This window comes from Heteronotia binoei, chromosome 8 (assembly GCF_032191835.1).
Source record: "Heteronotia binoei isolate CCM8104 ecotype False Entrance Well chromosome 8, APGP_CSIRO_Hbin_v1, whole genome shotgun sequence".
Lineage (NCBI taxonomy): Eukaryota > Metazoa > Chordata > Lepidosauria > Squamata > Gekkonidae > Heteronotia > Heteronotia binoei.
Window position 1 is genome coordinate 25,231,832 of NC_083230.1, and position 24,346 is coordinate 25,256,177.

Here is a 24,346-nt window from a genome sequence, read left to right on the forward strand (position 1 = left end):
CCTCTATTTTTGTGTTGAGCCAACCTTTCAATTTGATCAAAACAGTGCCGTGTTTGAACCCAAACTAGCTTTATCAAAGTGTTGGGTTGGAATGCTAGATATTATTGGAATGCCAGATATTATTGTGCTGTATTCTAAAGGTCACAGCAGTTGCACGATCTGCCTTTTACCACCTTCGGCAGGCCAAACAGCTGGTGCCCTGTCTGACGCCCCAGGACCTAGCTACAGTGATCCATGCAATGGTCACTTCCAGGTTGGACTACTGTAACCCGCTGTATGCAGGCTTGCCCTTGAGACTGATCTGGAAACTCTCAACGGGTGCAAAATGCAGCAGCATGGCTCCTGGCGGGATTGCCTTTACGGGCAAGCAATCGACTGATGCTGTGCACATTGCACTGGTTGCCAGTTGAGTACCAGATCCTCTTCAGGGTTTTAGTACTGACACTCAGAGCCTTACGTGGCCTGGGACCTGCGGGACCGCCTCTCCCCCTATGAGCCCCGAAGGCAGCTGCGATCTGCCAACCAACATCTTCTGGTTATCTCTGTCCATGTCCAGAAGGATGTCCATCTTGCCTCGACCAGGGCCAGAGCGCCATCCTGGTGGAATCAGCTCCCAGTGGAGATATGGGCCCTACCAAATTTGTTACCTTTCTGTAGGGCCTGTAAAATGGAGCTGCTCCACCAGGCGTTTGGTTGAGGCTGGCAGACGCCCTTTGCTTTTTAGCCTGTACCATCAGCTATCCTCCCTCACAGTGATCTGTTATTGAACGATTGTCTCTGGGCCACTGACTATACTCCAACCTGCACTATGAGCCCGCCCTCCTTTGTATACTCTGCTGTGTTGTGTTGCTGTTTTAATTGTATTTTATTGGTTTTATTGTATTGTATTTGCTTGGTTTTATTTGAATGTAATCCGCCCTGAGCCCGCCTGGGAAAGGGCGGAATATAAATTAACCAAACTTTAACCAGTTTAGTTATCCCATGCTAGCTAACATGACTGCCTTGGTAGTAATCTGTGTGTGTGTGTGTCATTAAAACCAGCATAAGGCACTGCCTTGGTAGCAATGCTGTGATGTACCCTTCTGAGTGGTGCCAATGACGTTGGCCACTTGACAGCAAGGCCAGGGGTACCAGTAGGGTGATAGAGGAATGTGGATGCCCACTGCCTCAGCTAAAAGCCCAGTGGAATAGCTCCGTCTTAACAGGCCCTGCAAAATGGTAACAGATCCCATGGGACCCTGATCTCGATTGGTAGCTTCTTCGCCCTGACCCTGGTTGAGGCTAGTCAGTCATCCTTCAGGCCAGGGATAGCCGGAAGGTGTTGGCCCATTGAGCAGAAGGCTCTACATGTGGCGAGAGATGGTCTCTGAGGTACGCAGGTCTCTTGGTTGAAAGTCAGCACTAAAGCCTTGAACTGGATCCAGTACTCTATAGGCAGCCGGTGAAGCTGGTGAAGCACTGGCTGAATGCAAGCTCGCGCAGGCATCAGCAGCAGCACACGTGTGCCACGTTCTACACCAGCTGCAGTTTCTGTGTCAGGTTCAAGGGCAGTCCCATGTAGAGCGAGTTACGATAATCCAGTCTGAAAGTAACCGTTTCATGGGTCACTGTAGCTAAAACCTGGGAAGTGAGATAGGGAACTAGTTGCTTGACAGATGAAGACGATAAAAGGGCTGACCTAGTTATTCTCAAAAGCACTTAAAACTTGTCTATTTAACTTTCACTGTAGAGCCGGATCCAGTTATTTAAGAACCAGAGGAATTGTTCCTCTGAGAAGTAGAGTAGATTCAATTTGGTTTACAAAAGGAACATCCAGTGCTGTGTTTGTAGCCAAACTAGCGTAGATTATGGAACAAAGTTTTACTTACACACACACAAAGCTTATACCGACAAAGTCTAAATCTGGGTATAAGCTTTGTGTGTGTGTGTGTAAAACAGAAAAATATATTAATGTGCATTTCATGGCAGACCTGTGATTGTGGTGCTCAACACACGGTTAGAAGTTTTACTTGCCTTTTGAAACTCTCTCCTGAACATCTGTAGATGAGAACAAATGAGTTCAAAGGAGCATAACAGAGCAAGCGAAACCAACACACAATATGCATTTGTTTTGTTGCAGGTCCAAGTCTACCAATGGCAACTGTTGACATCAAAAACCCAGAAATCACCACCAATAGATTTTATGGTTCCCAAGTCAATAATATCCCCTATACCAAAGAGAAGAAAAAAGGAAAAGCAAAAAAGAAGAGACTGACAAAGGCAGATATTGGGACTCCTAGCAACTTTCAGTAAGAATGCCTACTTTCTCTCCAAAATGTGCATTGTAGGAACAAACTGTTTAGCAAAAAGTGGGTTCTAAAGGCTTGGCTTAATCATATTGAATAACATACAATCATTTCTCCATAGGTACAGGTTTCCAGTGTTTGCTTTTATCACCTGTGCACTGATGTGCACTAAGCGGATCAAAATGAAAACTTGGAACTTCTGTCTACGGAGAGCCAGTTTGGTGTAGTGGTTAAGTGTGCGGACGCTTATCTGGGAGAACCGGGTTTGATTCCCCACTCCTCCACTTGCACCTGCTGGAATGGCCTTGGGTCAGCCAGAGCTCTCTTATCTGGGAGAACCGAGTTTGATTCCCCACTCCTCCACTTGCACTTGCTGGAATGGCCTTGGGTCAGCCAGAGCTCTCTTATCTGGGAGAACCGGGTTTGATTCTCCTCTCCTCCACTTGCAGCTGCTAGCATGGCCTTGGGTCAGCCATAGCCTTGGCAGAGGTTGTCCTTGAAAGGGCAGCTGCTGTGAGAGCCCTCTCCAGCCCCACCCACCTCACAGGGTGTCTGTTGTGGGGGAGGAAGGTAAAGGAGATTGTGAGCCGCTCTGAGACTCTTCGGAGTGGAGGGTGGGATATAAATCCAATATCATCATCTTCTTCTTCATATATCTTAGGACTTCTTTATCAGTTCTCAGACTTTTCATTGGCTGTTTGCCATGGAGAAAAGCAGGTTTTCCATCCAGAAAGGAGTCTTCTTCCTGCAGTGGCCAGAAAGCAAACTACAAAGTCTTTTAAGATGCAGTTTGGCAGATGTTATGAAATGAAACAGCTCAGTGTCTACTCTAGAATTTTAGCAATGTCATCTTATTACATAATGATGTGGAATGATTATTTTGGAGGAGGGGAGAGGAGATTAGAGTGCCCACACTACCAAAATAAACTGTAAAGAAACTACTAAAATCAGTTCAGCTATTTAATGACAATGCACACAAGAGACATGCAGTCCAAGCCAAGTCGCAGCAATTCAGCATCAGAGCCCATTTTGGTATAATAGGTGCTCAGTACTCTTTCTGCCTTTGGTAGGCAGTAGCTGTTTTGGATGATGATGATGTTAAATGTACGCTTACTTTGGTAGCTAAACTTTATTTAGGCAAGCATATTCAAAGCAACTCTTCTAGCTTGCTGTGTGAAGGTAGAACTTTGTATTGTGCTGCCCTGTATATGAGCGGAGAGCCTTTCACCTGTGACAAATAAATTTTTTGGTACTCAGGGGTTTAACTGAATTGGATGGCAAAACCAGGCCACTTTCAAAGAGAAGAAATGAAGTAATGGAAACAAAGGGCCAGATTTACTGAAGCACCAGAAAGTGAATACTTAAGCGCAATATATGGTATTGAAAGAGCAATACCTTTTGTATTGGAAGAGCAAATTAAAAACTGCTTTGGCTCATTTGTTGTGTGTTCAATGTAGAAAACTGAATAATTTTCATATGCCCATGAGAAATCAGTATAGTTTTTTATTTATTTATTTATGATTTGTATCCCGCCCTTCCCACAAGTGGCTCAGGGCGGCTGAGTTAAACATGGCTGACTGTTTTTGAAAGTAATAAGCACAATGGCAACTATACAGTTGTTATCTGTCTGTGGATGAGAGTGGTCAACATGAGAGGCACATGAACCCAAGATGATAGTTACAGATTTTTTGTAAAGTGCTGCAACCCAGACTTTTCACTGGAAGTTCTACATAATGAATAACAAATTTCTAATGTGGTCCTGATAATTGCCTACTGTCTTACAGAACTTAGTCTGTAAGCGGTGGCATGGACAGATAAATGCCTAAGTAGGGATATTTTCAGAGTCCAGAACAGCTAGATTCCCCCCTCTTTAAATAAGAAATTTATTTTAAAATAAAGTTATATAAATCATACAATACAGTGTAGAAAGTATCACATAAAATGCAAGAGCAAATGATACAGACATATAAGTGGAATCTAAGTATGTTAATTAAAATTAAAAAGTCAAACAACATGTCAAAACAAAAGTTGGATGATCTCTCTATTGTTATCGTTCAAGAAAAGCATTCAATCAATCTGCAACTTAAATGAGATTTAAAATAGTTAAGAGAAAGGACAAAGAAGGTAGGATAAGAGAAAAAGTTAAAGGGGAAATTAAAATACATAGAATTGTAGATACCCACTCCTATGCCTGGAAAGATAGATTGAGATGGATGGTGATAAATAAGAGAGCTTAGAAGGTGTGAAGAGAAACTAGAAGTAGATCATAGCCATCTGTGAGGGATTGTAAGGAGGAAGTTCCTGTGAAGTGACATAATCAACTAAAGGAAACCATTTGTCTGTAAAGTGTGATTGTGTGCGAGGTGAGGAAGAGCTTAGCAGACTATCTGTGATCTTTTCCATGATGAAATGCTCCCAGACTTTTGAGAGCCATGTAATCATTGTAGGAGCTTTGGATGCTTTCCAGTAAGATACAATGGAGGTCTTAGCAGCAACTAGAAGACTAGTGATCAATTCACGATGTATCTTTGGAATAGAGATAGAGTCCCACTGATTCAGGAATAAGAAGCCAGGTTCAAGAGGTAAACTATAAGCGGTAATACACTGAATTAAGTGAAGAACACCCTGCCAGAACTTCTGTATAAATGGACACTCCTACCAGCAGTGAGCATAAGTTCCAAGTTGTCTGCATTTCCGCCAACATAAGGGAGAATTTGTTTTGGAGGAAGTCTAATTGGCGTAAGGTACCAGTGATTAAGGATTTTAAATGATTGTAAATAGCTAGATTTTAATTCAGTAGAACCTTAGAGACCAACGAAATTTCCAGGGTATAAACTGTGAAGAGTCAAAACTCCCTTTGTCAGATAAGTAGGGCCGTTGGTTTTCATTTTATATGTATTGTTGTCATGGAGTAAACATTATGGAGTAAATGTTACATTGTCTTTGTATGCAGTATGTCTTAATCATGCTAGGTAACTTAAGAATGTGAACTTTCCACTTGTTCCTAAGGACTCTAGCATTGCTTGGAAGCTTAGCAATGATTCCTTGAAGAGCAGTCAATAATCGCAAAAGGTTCCATGAAAAGCTCCTTGTCTGCCATTATTGTACACTGCAGGGGAGCTCTGAACACATACTTGACTTGCACAAGATCACAGTGAAGTCTGCTTGGTGTCCTGAGTATTTATGCTAAAATGTACCACAGAATCCCTGGCGTCATACAAAGCTTTGGTGGTGGGATGTGCAGGAGCGCTTGGGCAGACGGATCGATGTAGAAAGGTTTCCCTGTGTGTGGGAAACTTGAAAACTACTGAAATAGTGGCACTAAAATCTTAAATGCATTCAGTGACAACTCTGATTTCTAATGGCTCTCAGAATTAATTTGTGCTAGAGATTTTGTAGGGACTGTATCACCGAGCACAAAGATTAAATGAAATAAATGGTTCCTGCAGTGTCTGGCATGTAGCAAAACTGCAGCTTGTTCAGAAGCTGAGCTTCTTCACAGAGGCTGTTTCCATGGTTATCAGCCTTTCAAGTACGAAGTATGGGTTTCAGCAGTACAGAATGGCCTCTTTAAGCCTTCAGGGCGTCTGCTTTCAACAATGTTAAACTCCCTTAGTTATTGTTGATGTCTCTAGAATACAGTACTAGCAATAATCTGTTGATGCTGTCCGAATGGCATTTGCAAAATCTTATAGATTGTCTTATGCACTATCTTTTGCTCATCCTAACCTAACCAGTTTTCTTCTGTCAGGTGAACAATTCCGACTTGTCGTTTAATTGTTCTGAAGACTAGATATTCCAATATAGTAGCGTTAACCTCATAATTATCTGTACTGGAATTCCTGATTTTTGTTTTGCTTTCTTCTAGGCATATTGGGCATGTAGGCTGGGACCCAAATACAGGTTTTGATGTAAGTGTGACGACAAACCTCTCAGAACTTAGTATTGTAGCACGTGAGGCTTTATGTGTTTTGCTTCTCACAAGTTACGTGAACGTGCGGTCATCGCTTCTGCAGAATCGGTGGGACGAGCGTTTGTAATCCACACGTTTTATTTATTTGTAGCCTGTGTATCTCCCCAGTGGGAACCAAAAAGAGCATACAGTAGAAGTAAGAAAAAAAATTGGAGAGGCGGCTTCTGACAACAAAGCAGGTCTTCCCCTCTCTCATGAATGATCTTCCAGTCAGCTCCAGAATGCAACCCCTTTGGCTGTTGTCCTTCAGTTTATGCCAAGCTTGTGGGCAGGCCCACAAGTATGAGTGAAACAAGAGAATAAAGTTGACTAGATATTAGGCAGCTGGTGTTAGCCAAGCAGCAGGCTCTTTTGCATTTTCCCCCCTGCCATTTTGGTTCATGCAGGCTTTAAAGCTGTACTATAACCCTGCTTTAAGGTTCATGTGCAAAAATAGAACTCTCACTGGAAATGAAGTACATCTGACTATTCGTTACATTACTGCGAATTACATGGGGTTGGCTCTTCTTCTACTCTAGCTGACCACCCATCCTTCGTGTCTCCCCTGTCCTGTCAACCTTCGTGTCTCCCCTGCGCTGCTGCAGTATTTTGTGACCTCAAAACTGTACCCCAGGAGATCACTGGACATCAGAAGGAGGTCACAGTGGAGGGCTACAGGGCAAATAGACTAAAATTGTCCTCCGCCTTCTTCCCTTGAAGTACTTAGTGCAAGTATAAAGGATCCAAGCTATGGATTTATCTGGCAAAATAATATTTTGAGAAACCCTTTTCCTTCAAATACTGGTCTGTGGCATAAGCTTATCTCTAACTCTGCAAATAACTCTGTTTCCCTTAGGTTAACAACTTAGATCCAGAGCTGAAAAAACTGTTTGATATGTGTGGAATTTCAGAGGCTCAGCTGAAAGACAAAGAAACGTCCAAGGTTATATATGATTTTATTGAAAAAACAGGCGGAGTAGAAGCTGTTAAAAATGAGTTACGCAGACAAGGTGAGTCCTTCACGCAGCTCACTTACTATTTTTTGTTTCAGAATACTGAAACAGTTTCCAGCAAACTCAAACACTGTTGGCAGGCTCTCCCAATTACAAATGGGCATCCTGTTAGCAAGCAGGTTAGACACATACATCCCCCCCCCCCACAAGTTAAGCTTGCTTCAGCATTGATTTACGGGAACAGCATATTTATTTATTCCGCATGGTAAGCTTCTGTTTGGTTTAGAAAGTGTCGTGTCTCACTTCAGCAGTAGGAACTGCTGAGCCAGAAGCAAGGAACACGACTCGAAATGTGGGTGCGGGTATCCTTTTTAAGAGGATGATTTTTGGGAAGTATGTCTAATAGCCAACTAGAGTTAAAAGTGAGAGGCCAAATAAACATGCAATTTTAGTTCAAAATTTAGATCATATTATTACAGAAAGTACATCTGGCATGTTTACCTTTTGTGAGGACTTAATCCATGTTGAGCAGGTGGCAGAGGTTAGAGATTTCCCTGTTTTACGGGGATGGAGTTGAGAAGGCAAGTGGGATTTGGGGAGGCTTCACAGAACATTAATTCATTTCAGTGTTTATTGTCTAGGTCCACCACGTTGGAGTGGTATGTATAAACTCTAGTCTCTGAAGTTCTTCACATTGTGGTTGTGTGTGGCACATGGTGCATAAACACTCGGTCATAACATAGTAAAACAGAAGTGGAACATCAGATTTATAAATTAGCATTTGAATTACAGCCACTTAATTTGGCTAGCATGTTTTCTGTTTGTTGGGAATTCTTGGCAAATGAAACATGCCGCCATCAATTTATAACAATAACTTATTCACTTCCATGTTTTTAATGTATGGTCATTTGAAGTGTGCATGTGTTTTTAAGATCTTGGTTTTGTTACGTTGAAGCAGGCTCCCCCCCCCCCCCCCCTCTGGTTTTCCTCTTTCTGTGTGTGTTCTAATTACAAGCCTCTATACTTACAAATGGTGATGTTAATATTTGCTCCATGGTTGGCTAAATGGATTGCATTTATCAATACAATGGCTGGCTTATGGGCTTTGATGTGAGTGAACTGCTTAAGACTAGGCAAGTTGATGGTAGCCACAGTGGTGGGGTAGATTTGTATACTGAGAGGATGGGGAAGTTTCATATTTTATAACACATGGTATCTCTCTCTGCTGAGGCAGACCATCTCTCTTTTTAATTTCCGAAAGAATTTTGATGATTGAAGACCTATTCAGTATAAGTTTTAAAAAAAGAACATCTTAAGGATAAATAATGCATAAAACAGAAACAATAAACATTGCGGTGCAAGAAAGAGGTTAAGAGACGGTATGTCTAATAGTTAGAACATTAAGACAGACCGTGTCTTAACCGCTTTCTTGCATGGCAATGTTTGTTGTAGCTTCCCTCTACTCCTCCCCCACAATTCTAAAACAGGTGTGGCCTAAATTTTGCACAGCAAATTTTACTGAAGCTCAAACCGTATATCAGATGCACAAACAGGCAAGCTGAATCAGTGGCCTCGCTTTGCTTAGCCGGTTACCAGTCTTCCTAAATGCACATCTCACCACGTTTGCCTGCGTATCTACATATTATTTGAGAATTTGTCATTCGCATTTCAGTGTGAGTTCTCAAACTTGGCCGCAACAACAATAATGAAAGGCTGAAACGCAAATTACCTAAAGAACAAGACAGATCCGTAATTAGCAAGAGTATATATCTAACGACCTGATCTGGATAGCCCAGACTAGCCTGATCCTGTCAAATCTCGGAAGCTAAGCAGGATGGCGGACTATTAATTGGATGGGAGACTACTGGGGAATACCAGGGTCGTGATCCCGAGGCAGGCAGCAGCAAACCACCTCTGAATGTCTCTTGCCTCGAAAACCCTACTGATTGCCATAAGTCAGCTGTGACTCGATGGCACTTGCCACCAAATAGGCAACCAAATATTACAACCCAAGGGATACAAATGGCTCTTTAGTGCTCTTGTGAGCATAGCATTGCATTAACCATCACCAGTGGTCTGACCTAGCCTCAGATCACAAAGCATGGAGGCACACCATCCACCAGGCTGTCTCTTCCTTTGAGAACGCACGCATAGCTGGTCTTGAGGACAAAAGGAGATTGAGGAAGAATCGCACTGCTACAGCACCAACCCCAAATCAGACTTTTCCCTGCAGCAACTGTGGCCGGACCTGCCTGTCCCGCATTGGTCTTGTCAGCCACCAGCGAGCCTGCAGCAGACGTGGACTACTGCACCTTTCTTAAATCTTCGTTCGCGAAGTCAAGCCGAGAGAGAGAGAGCATAGCAAAGTCTTTAATCTCTTATTGCCTATAGCATCTGCTTCCATAGGCATGACACAGCATGCCTGATTTGAGGTTTCCGCCAGGCTGATGTGAAATGAGGAAAAACGTTTTTTTCCAGCTGCTCGGTGTCCAAGATGTAGCAGATTACCGAGCATCTTCTGTCTTATCAGTGCCATAGGTAACGGTAACAATGCCCAAATCTTTCTGTGTCAGATTCACAGTTGGCAAAGAAAACAGAGAATGGATGGTATGTGTTCTCTGCAGCCAACAGTATTAACCTTTAAGGCCCTTAACGGCCAGAGACCCATGTATCCTCGGGACCACCTCTCCTGGTTATACCCCCAAGAGAGCCTTGCCCTCTAGTGACCAACATTTACTGGTGGTCCCCAGCCTAAGAGAGATCCAGCTGTCCTTGACTAAGGCCAGGGCTTTCTCTGCCCTGACTCCAATCTGGTGGAGCTCTCTGTCAATTTCCATCCGGCCTTGTGGTCCGAGGCAAAGAATGCTTTGTAACGTCAGCAGGATAGAATATGTACTTGGATGGGAATTTAATCTGAACGTAAGAAACATTGTTCGAATTTGAGATGATAAAGAAGAAGAAGAAGAAGATATTGGATTTATATCCCGCCCTCCACTCCGACGAGTCTCAGAGCGGCTCACAATCTCCTTTACCTTCCTCCCCCACAACAGACACCCTGTGAGGTAGATGAAGGTATTGGATTTATATCCCGCCCTCCACTCCGAAGAGTCTCAGAGCGGCTCACAATCTCCTTTACCTTCCTCCCCCACAACAGACACCCTGTGAGGTGGGTGGGGCTGGAGAGGGCTCTCCCAGCAGCTGCCCTTTCAAGGACAACCTCTGCCAGAGCTATGGCTGACCCAAGGCCATTCCAGCAGGTGCAAGTGGAGGAGTGGGGAATCAAACCCGGTTCTCCCAGATAAGAGTCTGCACACTTAACCACTACACCAAACTGGCTCTCCCATCCAAATAATAATTATTGTGGTCTGTTTGGCGCTAGATAAACACCGCCTGTCATTCATACTTAGTGTAAATGGAGCTAAAAAATCCCTGTAGGGGAAGCACAAATCGAACACAGAACTATTATAAAACAGCTGGACGGGATTGATGCTTTTAATTGTGAATACTTGAATGTACAAGTGGCTGACTAACCTTTGGTTTGGGGTGGGTTTTTCTTTTTGTTTACTCCAGCTCCACCTCCGCCTCCACCATCTAGGGGAGGTCCACCTCCCCCCCCACCCCCACATAGCTCAGGGCCACCACCTCCTCCTGCTAGGGGAAGAGGAGCTCCTCCACCCCCTCCATCGAGAGCTCCTACAGCAGCACCACCACCTCCGCCACCTTCTAGACCTGGTGCTGCAATGCCACCTCCTCCACCTAATAGGATGTATCCTCCTCCCCCACCAGTTCATTCTTCCTCTGCACCCCCAGGCCCACCTCCACCCCCTCCACCCCCATCGGGTGGTTCATGTGTGCCTCCACCCCCTCCGCCACCCCCGCCACCTCCTGGACCGCCTCCACCACCTGGGCTTCCAACAGAGGTTGACCATCAGCTTCCAGTTCCTTCAGGAAACAAAGCTGCTCTCTTAGATCAAATCCGAGAAGGTGCACAATTAAAGAAAGTGGAACAGAACAGTCGGCCAGTCTCCTGCTCAGGAAGAGATGCACTGCTTGATCAGATACGGCAGGGTATACAGCTGAAGTCTGTAAGTATGTCGGATTTCAAATCTTCCACATGCAAACTCTAAACTCTTTAGCAAAACGGTTTGAAATAAGATTTATGTGCAAAGGCATATGCCTCAGCGTAATCTTATTTCAAACCAATTATCCTTGGCGTAAATCTTATTTCAAACCAATCCTTTGGCATGATCTGTGCGGCGATCTAGGCCTACCTGGTGGGCCCCAGCTCTGCCTACCCCTCTTGGGATTCTGACCCTGAAAAGGCCATTCTGTTCCGCTGCCTCAGGGTATTGCTGCCCCCACTGTTCCCATCTTGGGCTCTGGTTAGGTGGGACAGCCTCCTAACCTCCCTCTAAGAACCTGCCTTGGGACTTCCCAGGGATCTTTGAGGGTCCCCTGGATAGTTGGCAACTGCCCATTTTACCACTTTTCTCCTCTCTAGGGATTCCCTGACCCACTCCTAGCGTTTCCAAGTGGTTGGGGGAACTATATGGTACAGAGGGACTTCACTCCTTCAACAATCAAAAGATTTATTTCAAATTCACAACTATATACAGGCATATTAGAAGTGAACGGAAGAAATAACATAGACAGAAATGCTTAATCTCTCTCCCTACTCTAAACTCATGCCTTATCTAGGTGGTATGCAGGGCAGGTTCCTTACTTAGTGACTCTGAGGTAAGCTGGTCAGCCATATTCCCCAAAATGGCCATGTCTCTGACCCAGGAGCAGGGCTATACTGTCCTCTGTGGCAAACTCCAGCTGATGACTGACTGGCTTCCCACCCCCAAAATAATATAAACTATAGCCCAGGAACTGGCGCTCCCTCCTGCAGCATTCTGGGGCAGATCTCCTCTTAACTCTGATGGATTTCCTGACCTCTCTAAGGAGCTGCCCTCAGACTACTGGTCGAAGACAGGAGGGGAAGAGGGAATGAGGAAGATATTAGGCCAAGGCCTACCTAAAGTGTGAGAGTTCCCTCCCATCCAGCTCACAGAAAGTTAAACCCACACACACACACAATGGCATTTCTTCGCTATCTGAATTAGTGGGAAAGAGAACAGGGTGAATGATATTATGCTCAAATGTCTTATGTCTGAATTTGTAACGCTAAGATGATATAAATATATACTTGTTACACTCCTTAATATAGGGATAAAGCTTTCCTAGGTTTTGCTGATTTTTTTTTTATTTTTCCCATTTTTGTTGTATCTAGCATTAGACATATAGTCTTAGATGTACTCATATAGGCATCATTCAGTTGTTACCAGCATGATTATTTGAAATGTGGGATCCAGAAATACACCAGTGATATCAGCTGTGGTTGATATACGACCATGTTGTTGAGACAATTGTGTTTCAGAGCGTTTTCGCACTGACCTTACTCGGAAGCGACGTCCCTCTTCACCGCGCAGCGTCTGCGTGGATTTCGCACTAATTGCTCCGCAGAACCCGGAAGAGCCGCAAAGTCCCGCGGCTTTTGCGTTGCAAATGTAAACTGGTTTTTGGCCAGTTTACATTTGCAACGCAAAAGCCGTGGGACTTTGCGGCTCTTCCGGGTTCTGCGGAGCAATTAGTGCGAAATCCGCGCAGACGCTGCGCTGTGAAGAGGGACGTCGCTCCCGAGTCAGGTGAGTGCAAAAACGCCCTCAGTCTTTTGAGTTTAGAACGTGAAAGTATAAGGAAACTTGGGAAAATGCATTTGTCAACGTTACATCTTTGTCTCCTTCAGTTGCCTACAACTACTTCGTTGTAACTGTATTTTAACTTGTGTTTTACTAGTGCGATAGTAGAAATAAAACTAGATCATAACCTTTGTGGAACCTGTGTTCCTGGTTCCTGCATATCTGTTTTTTTTAATCATTTGCCCTCAGCAGCTGGTGCATCAGCTTTTAGTTTCTTCTCAGAACTGTAAGGTGTCCTCCCCTCTCTCCGCCATATCAGTTTGAAATAAGAAAGTGACATCGGTGTGATCTGCCTACACAATGGCATGGTTAACAAGCATTAGCATTGGCACTGTGTTCTAAACTGCCATTGATTTTTAAACAGTATTACTTAGTACACTTTTACTTTGCCCTTCCTCCAAGGAGCCTAGTGGTTTTTCCTCTTCCATTTTCTCTCCTCCATTTTGTTTTCCCTTTACAACAGCCCTGTGAGTTAGGTTAGATAGAAAAAGAGGATTGGTCCCGTATTACCAAGTTTGAGTCTTAGCTTTGAACGTGAGTCTCCCACACCTAGTGTAGCACTTCATCTGCTAATAAGCTTTGCTGAATCTTACAGTATTGAACATACAGTTCACAGCCTACATCTGTTTTCATTTACATGCAGCTTTGCTTTATTAGTCTTTTGCTAATCTCTCTCAAAGTTGGGGGCTAAATGTGCTGCTTTTTATAATTTTGTATTCTGTTCTTTCGAGGTATCTGATGGCCAAGAGACTGCAACTCCCACGCCTGCACCCACCTCAGGTATCGTGGGAGCATTAATGGAAGTTATGCAGAAAAGGAGCAAAGCCATTCATTCTTCAGGTACATTGTTAAAATAGTCTCTTTGTTCAATCAATCACTATAAATTGTAAGCTGACTCATAGAACTCTGCACTGGTGGAATATCTAACATAAAAAGGCAATACAGTACATTTATTTTTTCTGCATTGTGCAATTGATTAACATTCTTTCACTGAGAATACATCCTGCTCTTTAATAAAAAATACAGATTCAAGGTCAGATGTTTATGCAATAAATAGGAACCAACACTAAGAATACCTGCTTGTTTTAGAAGACGACGACTGCAGTTTTATACGCTGCCTTTCTCTCTGAATCAGAGACTCAGAGGGCTCACAATCTCCAATATCTTCTCCCCCCACAACAGACACCTTGTGAGGTGGGTGGCTCTGAGAGAGCTCTCACAGCAGCTGCTCTTTCAAGGACAACTCCTACGAGAGCTATGGCTAACCCAAGGCCATTCCAGCAGCTGCAAGTGGAGGAGTGGGGAATCAAACCTGGTTCTCCCAGATAAGAGTCCGCACATTTAACCACTACACCAAACAAGCAGGTATTCTTAGTGTTGGTTCCTATTTATTGCATAAACATTTAATAATTTAACCATCAGTGCAACAGACCCCACCCCCACCCCCCAAAAAAATGTGCACTTCAACTGCAGTGGTGCATAATAGCCACCAACATTAATGTTTTAATTAAGTGAACAATGTTGTAATTCTTTCGGAGCCACTTCTGAACTGCTGGCAGTGAGTGCTTGCTGCCATGGATCTGGGCCAAGTAAAGGGCAGCTGACCTTAGGCCTAGTACAGTGTTAGGTTTATGCATTGCTTTTCCAGGTGCTGTGGTATCATGCGATGTCTGAACAAACCCTACGTATTGAAATGGGCTAGTATTAGATACTGAATACAAACATTCTGTTAACAAAACTTTGGTAATCCATACTTTTGTAAAACTCCGCTGTCCCCAACCAGCACAGTGGATGTCACTATAAAAAGCTCGTTTCCGTAAGGATAATTTATTCAGGAAGGTTCTATGCTGCGCTGCTTCTGAATTTGAATAGCTTAATTTATCTGCAAGAAGCATGTGGGGGAGGGGTAGGAGTTTTGCAAATAGTTGTAGTTGTTTTTGAAGACTCATCAAAGGTTTTTGAGTAGGGTTGCCAAGTCCAATCCCAGAAATATCTGAGGACTTTGGGGGTGGAGCCAGGAGACACTGGGGTGGAGCTAGGGGGGAGGGAGGGAAACGGCGCCGGGGAGCGTGGCGAGCCGCCCCGTCTCGGAGCGGGCGAGGCCGCCACGCCGCTGCCGCCTCTTCTCCGCTCGCCGTGGCTGCTCCTCCAAGATGGGCTCAGGCTGAGCCCATCTCGGAGGAGCAGCTGCGGTGGGGCGGGGGGGGCGGCAGCAGCCTCTGGGGTGGAATCGGGGGGTGGTGGAGGCGGGCTGGGGGCGTGGCAAGCCGCGAGTCCGGGTCCTAGAAGGGCCCGGATTCGCGGCTCGCCATGCTCCTGGTCTGTCTCCGCCCTCCCCTTCTCTGATTTTGCCTGCGCTGCTGCCGCCTCTTGGCTGCTCCTCCGAGATGGGCTCAGCCTGGGCTCATCTCGGAGGAGCAGCTGCGGTGGGCGGGGAGGGGGCGGCAGCAGCGTGGCGCGGCGGCCTCACCCGCTGCGGGATGGGGTGGCTCGCCATGCTCCCCGGCGCCGTTTCCCCCCGCTCCCCCCGCTTCCGTTTTTTTGGGGAGCGGGGGAAGAGGGTGGAAATCCTGGGGTCCCCCGCCAGGGTGGAAGGGTTGGGAAGCCTATTTTTGAGCCTCCATCCAGAAAAATCCAAATTTGTGACTCATATTTGGTTGAAAGATAGGAAAGGAAGGGAATCTATCTTTTGCTATGAAGGAACATAACAGTAGCATGCTTGCACTGTGGCCTTTTTAATGTTTGGGCGTGGGTGTAAACAAGAATAGCAGAAGGCTGCAAAACTCTTTAAGATGGCCAAATGAAATGCAGGCTGAAGAGATCTCAGGAGTGTTTTTTGAAAGGAGAAGAGCAGGCAGCAGTAGGGAATCGAGCACAAGTGCCAAGGAGCTAACACTGGAAGGAACAGGTACTGTGTTACAAAACTATTACTCCTCAGAACAGCAAGTTCTGTGGATAGGTCTATGAAAACATCAGTATCATCTGTCAAAGAGAGAGTGGATTCTAGAGATGACCAGAGCAGGGTATCTTCTTAATGCTTTGCTTAATGCAGTAGTTTTCAGACGAGGATCCTCTCAGATTCCTTTGAAACTCATTGGGGGTTTCTCAGGGATAATATCAGATGGTTTGCTCACCACTGCTGATTCCTCGCCCCCCCCCCCCCCGCACACACACGGTGTGCAATCGAGGTAACCATAGGTTGACTGAGTCCAGTCTTGGATGGTGACTAAAGTGAAATAATTTCTGGAAGTGCTTCCCCACAAACCCAGCCTGACTTCATCCTCGTATTTTCCATGCATTTTCCGTCTTCGCTGCACAAACGCTAGTCGCTAAGTTGCCATCACACTTAAGGAAAATACGGAGTTTTGTTGAGTGTTTCATACAAATTAACAAATATTTCTTGCTACTAGATGAAGATGAGGATGAAGAAGATGAAGAAGACTTTGAGGATGACGACGAATGGGATGACTGATTCAATATATTATATATCGTATAAATATATATATTTTTAAGGTGAATTACTAAACTACTTTCTGTCTATGGATTCTGTAAAATTATCATGTAAATGTTCTACCAATTTGCTGTATATTTTTGTTGCCTTTTGCTTTTTTTATTAATCTGTGCAATACCTCATTTAATCTGTAAAGGTTTGTCATAATCCTCTACAAAAAGCTACTCCCGATTTAATGTGTGCCAGTTTACATCAGGTTGCTCAGCGTACATGCGAATCCTTTCCATTCCATCAATAAGGGAGTTTTAATGTAATGTGTGAGACTGACAAACATTTTAAATGTATTTAGTTACAATGCAAGAAGGAAAAAAAACAAAACAAAACACTATTTTCATACCCTACTTTTCTGTACTTAAATTTTCTTATTAAAACCTAGTATAGCGCTACATTATTTAAGTGGTGCAGCTCCTGGTTGATTAGCCGTCTTGGAAACCATGCTATGTGAATGAGGCTGAGCAGTGGTCTTCATAACACTACACTTTAGCGTTAAGCTATACATCAAACAATCACTAGAAAACGATTTCCCCCTGATTCTGTAGCAGTGCCATTGGGAAAGCTTTTGAAACCTCGAATGCCAAGTCCCAGCCGAGGTCACAGAGCGCAACATCTTTGATGTATGCTACCTTTGTGATTTATTATTATTAATTTTTTTTTTGCCTGCTACCTTTTACAATGAAGAGGGGGTTTACCCTGAGGGCATCTGCTGCAGTCGTTTATTTATTTTTATATAATCTTTTTTACCGAAGGGCTGTGGTTTAATATTTGCTTGGGTTTAACATTGGGGTTTAAATCCGTTTTTTTTAAAAGCCTGTAGGACGTTGATGAACTAATAAATGAACTTAAAGCACTGTAACTCTGCAGTCTTGATGGCTTATGGTACAAACCAAGGCACTTAAAAGGCACCAGCTCCTGCATCTGAAAATGGAGAGCGGTGACATGAGGATGGATGCCTTAATGTAAAACATCTGCTTCTCTCGATTCTGACAAGAGACCCTAATGTGATGGAAGCAATGGTGGAAGGAGACACTTGAGCTCCTCACTGATTTTTTTTGTACATCAAGCCCCTTAACCTCCTTCAGCCTCTAGTTTCTGTGTGTTTGGGCCAGATAGTTGAGTTTGGTTGAGCTCTTAGTACATCAGCGCACTAGTGCTGCTGCTGCTGCAGCCCAGTTCTATATTCCTTACAAGCTTTCCTACAAATTATGGGTTGTTATAGGTCAACATTGTCCTGTTTCCTCTCTTCTCTTTTAGACATCCAGAAGAGAGTGGGTAGAGAACCAGCCAGCTTCTTGGCTTTTAAAGAAGCTTGGGGAATCTCTTTATTTAAAAAAAGAAAACATGCGAAAGCTTACTGTTACAGAGCTACTGCTTTCTTTTCTATGTACTGAACTTGCTCCTTGCGGTATCGATTGTCTTTTGTGTTCTTAAGAATTTAATATCAAGGGTTTGTGATCTTCAAAGACGGAGGCCCTGTGCTTGGAACTAGCATTCCAGTTCATCCTGGAGAAAAATCAGTTCTCATCTTAATTTTTTTTATCCTTGCTAACAGATTTTTTTTTTCCTCTTTACACACAGTAATGTGTTTTCAGGATAGGCATTGTCAATACTGCTTCTACTCGCTGGGGGAAAAAATTAGGTAGGAGAGATTAGAAATCTCACTTTTCTCACTAATGCAGAGTGCTTCGAGTCAGACTTATTTGCAGTGCAAACCGAGACATGCTTTCTTTCTCCCCTCTTTATTCTCGTCGCGATACGTCGGACAGAATTGTATTTACTGAAACCCAGCGTTGCCCTGTTCTCAGCAGGCAGGACCTGCATGACATGGCTTGGATTTCTAGTGCAGTTTATAACTTGTGTCTAGCAGTAGCTTTTAAAAAAAAAACTTCATAGAGAGAAAAGGGGATGGAAAAGGTTGCGGATGGGAAGGAGGTGCCGTAAAGCTGACGCTAAATTATTCAGAGGAATAACTTTTAAGCACATGACTTGGGAGAAGAGATCTCTTTCCCCCAGGTATCCTCCTCCTTCCCCTCCGCCTTGCAGTTGCATTCACAGCACTGCCTGCTGCTGGGAAAGACTTTTTAACTAGCAGTGCTGCCAGTGCAGCTCGACGACTGTGACTGGTGTGGCTGAGGCCTGAGTAAATGCTACTTTGTCGGGTTAAGAATGTGTGCACATGGGAAGGGGGGGTGTTAAATGGCCTTCAGTGCAAGCTTCTCTTTTTTTGTATCGTGTCTTTGTAGTTCCGATACCACGAAGGGCATTTTAAAGCGGGCCCTGCTCAGGTGGCCTCCAAAGACGTTACTTATTAACGTGAATTAAGCACATGCTTCCAAACTAGAGAAAAGCGAGCTTGGGATAGGTTTGATGTTGTACGTCTGATAGTTGGGATGCTTGTGTAATCCACGAATCACTTGCCAAACAGGCTTCTGACGCTTTTTTTTTTTGTTTATACAAGGCGTGTCCATGCTGTTGCACAAAAGTTCAAATGTTTTCGCTTTCAGTAGCATATCGTATGGTTTTGTTAAGTTGAGGCATGACTGCAGTTAGGAGTTCAGCTAAATTATTGTCGCCGCTGCATGTTTCTGCACTCCCCGCTTTCTGGCGTAGGCAGGGGACTTTCATGGCATTAAATCACTACTGCTAACTGTTGTAACAAAGCCGGTTGAATTGACAGTCCAAGGAGCCTTGGCAAAATCCACAAACGAACTCAAGGCTTGTATCTTGGCACTATGCATAGACAATATCTGCTAGCCGCTTATACTCTGAAAATGTCTCAATCGTTCAGTTGGGTTTTTTTTCCCCCATTTCATCAAATTGAAAGTATTGGTATGTAATTTTTTTTTCTTTTTCTTTTTCTTTTTTGAAATGTACAGTGAATAGGATGTTGCACTGGTGGCAATTCATCATGGAGCATAATAAAATTAATTTGACTCAGTATTTAAACATGTGGCATGGGTTTTACTTTGTTCAGTGATCATGCGTATTGATTATCACGAATCGTTTAAGAAGTTAAGGCCCAGTACCACGAGAGCATCACTGCTTCCTTTGGCAATAACTTCAGTGCTTCACTGGCTTGAATTGGACTGTGCCCTGAAATAAGTGAAGGGATAGAATGCCCTGACCCCCTGCCAGCAGCTCCCCTGGAAACAGTTGTCAATACAAGCAAGCAGAGTGCATAATACATCAACATTTCAAGGTTGAGCCATCTCAGAAGGACTAGTCAGCATTCTAAATGTATCAAAAGCCATGGATGTTTTTGCAGTCCCCCCCCCCTTCCAAATCCAGTATAAAAGCATGTAACAATCTAGACACCAATGTCTGCAGTGACTTTGCAATAAAAACGGCCAACACCATGCTGGGAATTATTAGGAAGGGAATCGAAAGCAAATCAGCCAGTATCATAATGCCCCTGTATAAATCGATGGCGCGGTCTCATTTGGAATACTGTGTGCAATTCTGGTCGCAACACCTCAAAAGGGATATTATAGCATTGGAAAAAGTGCAGAAAAGGGCAGCTAGAACGATTAAAGGTTTGGAACACTTTCCCTCTGAAGAAAGGTTAAAACGCTTGGGGCTCTTCAGCTTGGAGGAACGTCGACTGTGGGGTGACATGATAGAGGTTTGCAAGATTATGCATGGGATGGAGAAGGCAGAGAAAGAAGTACTTTTCTCCCTTTCTCACAATACAAGAACTCGTGGGCATTTGATGAAATTGCTGAGCAGTCGGGTTAGAACGGATAAAAGGAGGTACTTCTTCACCCAAAGGGTGATTAACATGTGGAATTCACTGCCGCAGGAGGTGGTGGCAGCTACAAGCATAGCCAGCTTCAAGAGGGGGTTAGATAAAAATATGGAGCAGAGGTCCATCAGTGGCTATTAGCCACAGTGTGTGTGTGTGTGTGTGTGTAAATTTTTTGCCCACTGTGTGACACAGAGTGTTGGACTGGATGGGCCATTGGCCTGATCCAACATGGCTTCTCTTATGTTCTTAACTTCACAAAACTGACTTAATTCAAACCCGAACACAGTGCACAGGCATTTCATCTTGACTTTGGGAAGGAAGAGATGCCTTATCTTGAAGTGTAAATAAACATTGCTGGTCTTCAGGACACCTAGGGGAGAAATTAACAGAGGGTAGGGGAGTGTGATTTTCATCAATGACACATATTTCTCAAGGAAATAATTTCCTTGATATCAAACCCAGTAATAGTTAGGCGGATGTGTATGAATTAAGATAAAAGCACATTTTGAGTTGCTTCTCTTCTATGGAAGGGAAGGGTTTACTTCTCAAGAGAAGTGTTTTTACTGCTGACTCATCTGTATTCCTCTTTGTAGGAATTCCTGTTGGTTCTTGCAAATCCATACATGTGCAGTCTATCTCATATTAAACCCAAAATACAAGTCTGGAAGATCTCTCTGACCTCTTGTTCTCCATTGGTGGTGGCTTTTAAGGAAAAGTTCAGCAAGTTACGTAATATTAATTCTGCCTTGTAGAACCTGATTGGGTGGAAAGGTAGTATAAAAATGTTCCAATAAATAAAATTGCTATTAATGCAGTGATGATAGTTCTGCTATGTATATGTAATACTGAAAATATCAGAACTAAAGCAATGCATTGCTGAGCTAGATTTCAGTTCCCTGTAACGCGTGTTTGTTAATTCAGTTGTGAAAATGAATTTGCCCTGCACCTTCCATAGAGTAACTCACTTCCTTGTTTCTGCTGGGAACGTTATCACTGTTTTCCATAGAGTAACCCACTTTCTTGTTTCTGCTGTTCATAGTTTTTCCTCTTCCAGTTGTTCAGGCACACCTGTGAGATGCAGAAGAAATTGCCTACCTTCAGCCAAGGCTAGCCTAGAACAGTGCAGTCATTACCTGGGAGCATAGGCTTTTTTTGTAATACACTGTAGTGCATGTTATATACGTGGTTCCATTAATGCAGAAGTTAATACCTCAAGAATTTAGCAGCAGCCAAGCAACTAAAGTTAAGTTCACCTCTTTTACTGAACATCAATGAAGTGGAGGCCATAGGAGGGTAAGATTTAAAGGAGCAGTACATAACAGTTTTCCTGGACCTGGTTTTGGGAATTACTAATCTTTGTACAGTAGGGGCTGCTTGATATCCGTGTTTGAAAATCTGTGCTTGTTGGAGAGGGTGGGGGGAATAACAGCAGAGGTTCAACCAATCTGCAGCTTAAAGCCATCTTTTCCACCAGGTCCTTTAATCCTTTAGTGCCACAGGAGTATGTTGTCTTGGGGAAAAAATAAAGTATTAAAACAGTTTTGTTTCTGTTTTGAATTTGAAAACATCTTGTTCTTTCAAAAAAGTATGAAATAGGCTTTACTTCTGCTTTTTTTTTTTTTTGGCGTCTTCCAATGAATCCAACATGGTAAGCAACATGAATAATTTTTAAAGTTTTGTTAAAGTTCTTGGTTGAAATGTATTCTATTTGTGTGGGGGAAAGGCTGGAATTGTAGAAAAGGTCTAAAGCTGGCTTCTGAATCATTTGCACTCTATTAGAGTTTGGTCCCCTTCTGGTTTCTGCAGCAGGTCATCCCTCAGATCCTTTGCTTTAGTGACTTCTGTCAGAAGTTTAAGCTCGTCTGGAACAGCATGTCCTCAGTCAGTCAGGCTAGGCTTTTTCAACTCCCCTTCTAATTTTTACTTCACACTTTCCTCCTCCACCTCCCAGCTAACTTTTGTGTGTACATAATACAATGCCACCTTCTGTGGCAGCCGGAGCTATGTTGCTTTGCATGTTTATGGTTCTTTGTTGCCAAAAGATCAACATTAGGTTTCTCTAACTTGGAACCAGTAAAAGCTTCTTAACACCCTGGATCACCTTCTAGGCCAAAAATACACCTCGTCTCGCTAGAACTGAGGGAGGAGGGGATTTTGAACCACTGGAGTTCAGAAAATATTTGGTTTATGGCATTGGTTTAGCACAGCAATGTAACCTGGCTCCTGCTGGGTCCTCCTTGTGATCGTTGAGGTTTACCACTTTTTTGATTTAAACAAGGCGGGCCATTCTATCTTGACAAGAGTTTTTCTGTGTTTTAGTTCAAATTCACCTAAGAGCCTGACTTAGTCCTCTTCCCAGAACTACCCAGTTGAGCCTAGAGCCACATGCAGTTGACCGAGGTCCAGAATGTTTCAACACAGGTTTTCCTCCACTTCAGCTTCTAAGCTGGAGCACTTTTTTTAAAGCATCCACATGCCTGTTTGTGGGATGGAGGAGAACTCCACCTTCTTTTTTATTTGCCTGTGTTAGCCTGAAGAACAGCAGTGCCTGTGAGTAAAATCCCAGAGAGATCACAAAAATGTGAGCTTGCAAACTCTGTGCATTTTGGCTGTTTTTTGTGTGTTTACACTTTCGTTTACTAGAATTGCAGCTATTGGGAGATGAGGAAATGATGACTATTCAGGTGAACTGCACTACTGTATTTTTATGCATTTATTTTGGAAATGGGAAAGTCTGGCTCCACCCCCAGAGTCCCCAGAGATTTTCTGAATTGGACTTGGCAACCCTATCTCAGGATATCTGTTGTGGGGAGAGGAAGGGAAGGCAATTGTAAGCTACTCTGAGATTCCCTCGGATAGCGAAGAGCAGGATATAAACACCAACTCTTCTGTCTTGGAAATGCCAGAAATCCTGGCAAAACGGTAGAGTTTTGAATGATTTATAGAAAGGTGTGATGTCACTTTCAAGGTTTCTCCCATAAATGATGTCACAAACATTGTCATCCCCGCCCCTTATTCTTCTTTCATCATAACTCTGAGCAGTGGTGGGAAGCTAAAGTCAGGAGCAGGGATCCCTACCAGGAGGGGAGATGGCAGTCCTAACAAGGACTATCATAAGTAGGGTACCAAGTCCCCCCTTGCAACCAGCAGAGGGTACTTATTGGCAGTGGAGGGAAGGACTAGTCCTATTAAGAGAGCCAGTTTGGTGTAGTGGTTAAGTATGCGGACTCTTATCTGGGAGAACCAGGTTTGATTCCCCACTCCTCCACATGCACCTGTTGGAATGGCCTTGGGTTGGCCATAGCTCTGTTAGGGGTTGTCCTTGAAAGGGGAGCTGCTGTGAGAGCCCTCTCAGCCCCACCCACCTCACAGGGTGTTTGTTATGAGGGGAGAAGACATAGGAGATTGTAAGCCGCTCTGAGTCTCTGATTCAGGGATAAGGGCAGGGTATAAATCTGCAATTCTTCTTCTTCTAGTCAGGCATTGTAGTGACATCATTGGCAATGCAAGATGCTCTGGTAGTTGGACAAAAGCTCTGGTAGAAGCTGTTTTACCTCAGAGCTTTTGCCCAAATATCCGAGTGCTTCATGTTGCTGGTGATGCGGTAAAATTGTTTCCACTGCACACCAGAAGTGATGTCACCACATAGTTAGCAATGTCACTGTCATGCCAGGCTAGGCCTCTCCCTCCTCCCCCCATTGCCAATAAGTTCCTCAGCAACTAGCTGATTAGTGGCAAGGGGCGGCTGGCTGCCTCATGCCATTACCAGGTAAGTGGCAACTGTATTTTTCTCCAGAGTCTGCCTATATAACTTAGGCAACCAAACTTACTTAGCGTTGTGTGATCAAATTATAACCTCTACTAGAGGCCTGTGAACAGCAAGCTTACTGTTGGTACAAATTCATCTGTGGTAATCAATGTTAATTTTTGGCCTTGAGTGGCCTACACTGCTTGCCAATTGACAGGGAAAACCAAAGTGGCAGAATTGCTGATCTATACCTTCATGAAGCATCAGCAAATGTGCTCGTTGGAACCCCTTTGCCCCCTGGATTTCCTGGTCTTTCAAACAATCTATTTTGTTCGTTTAACACATTTATAACATACCTTGTCTGTTCCTAAAGGAAGAAGGGGCTATGGCTCAGTGGAAGAGCCTTTGCTT

The 24,346-nt window shown here is 43.8% G+C and overlaps 1 protein-coding gene across 2 annotated transcripts in view; it reads left to right on the forward strand.

Annotated features, from left to right (window-relative positions):
* The window catches only part of WASL (WASP like actin nucleation promoting factor), a 54,712-nt gene extending 35,330 nt beyond the window's left edge, over positions 1 to 19,382 (forward strand). The window contains exons 6-12 of one of the 2 annotated variants that reach the window (XM_060244813.1): positions 2,120 to 2,288; positions 6,154 to 6,196; positions 7,094 to 7,247; positions 7,832 to 7,849; positions 10,761 to 11,275; positions 13,666 to 13,774; positions 16,345 to 19,382. In XM_060244813.1, the coding sequence (XP_060100796.1) occupies positions 2,120 to 2,288; positions 6,154 to 6,196; positions 7,094 to 7,247; positions 7,832 to 7,849; positions 10,761 to 11,275; positions 13,666 to 13,774; positions 16,345 to 16,406 (1,070 nt within the window). In that variant the 3' untranslated portion in view covers positions 16,407 to 19,382. The remainder of the gene's footprint in view (positions 1 to 2,119; positions 2,289 to 6,153; positions 6,197 to 7,093; positions 7,248 to 7,831; positions 7,850 to 10,760; positions 11,276 to 13,665; positions 13,775 to 16,344) is intronic. The other variant, XM_060244814.1, reaches the window with a different exon arrangement.
* Positions 19,383 to 24,346: the final 4,964 nt, after the last annotated feature.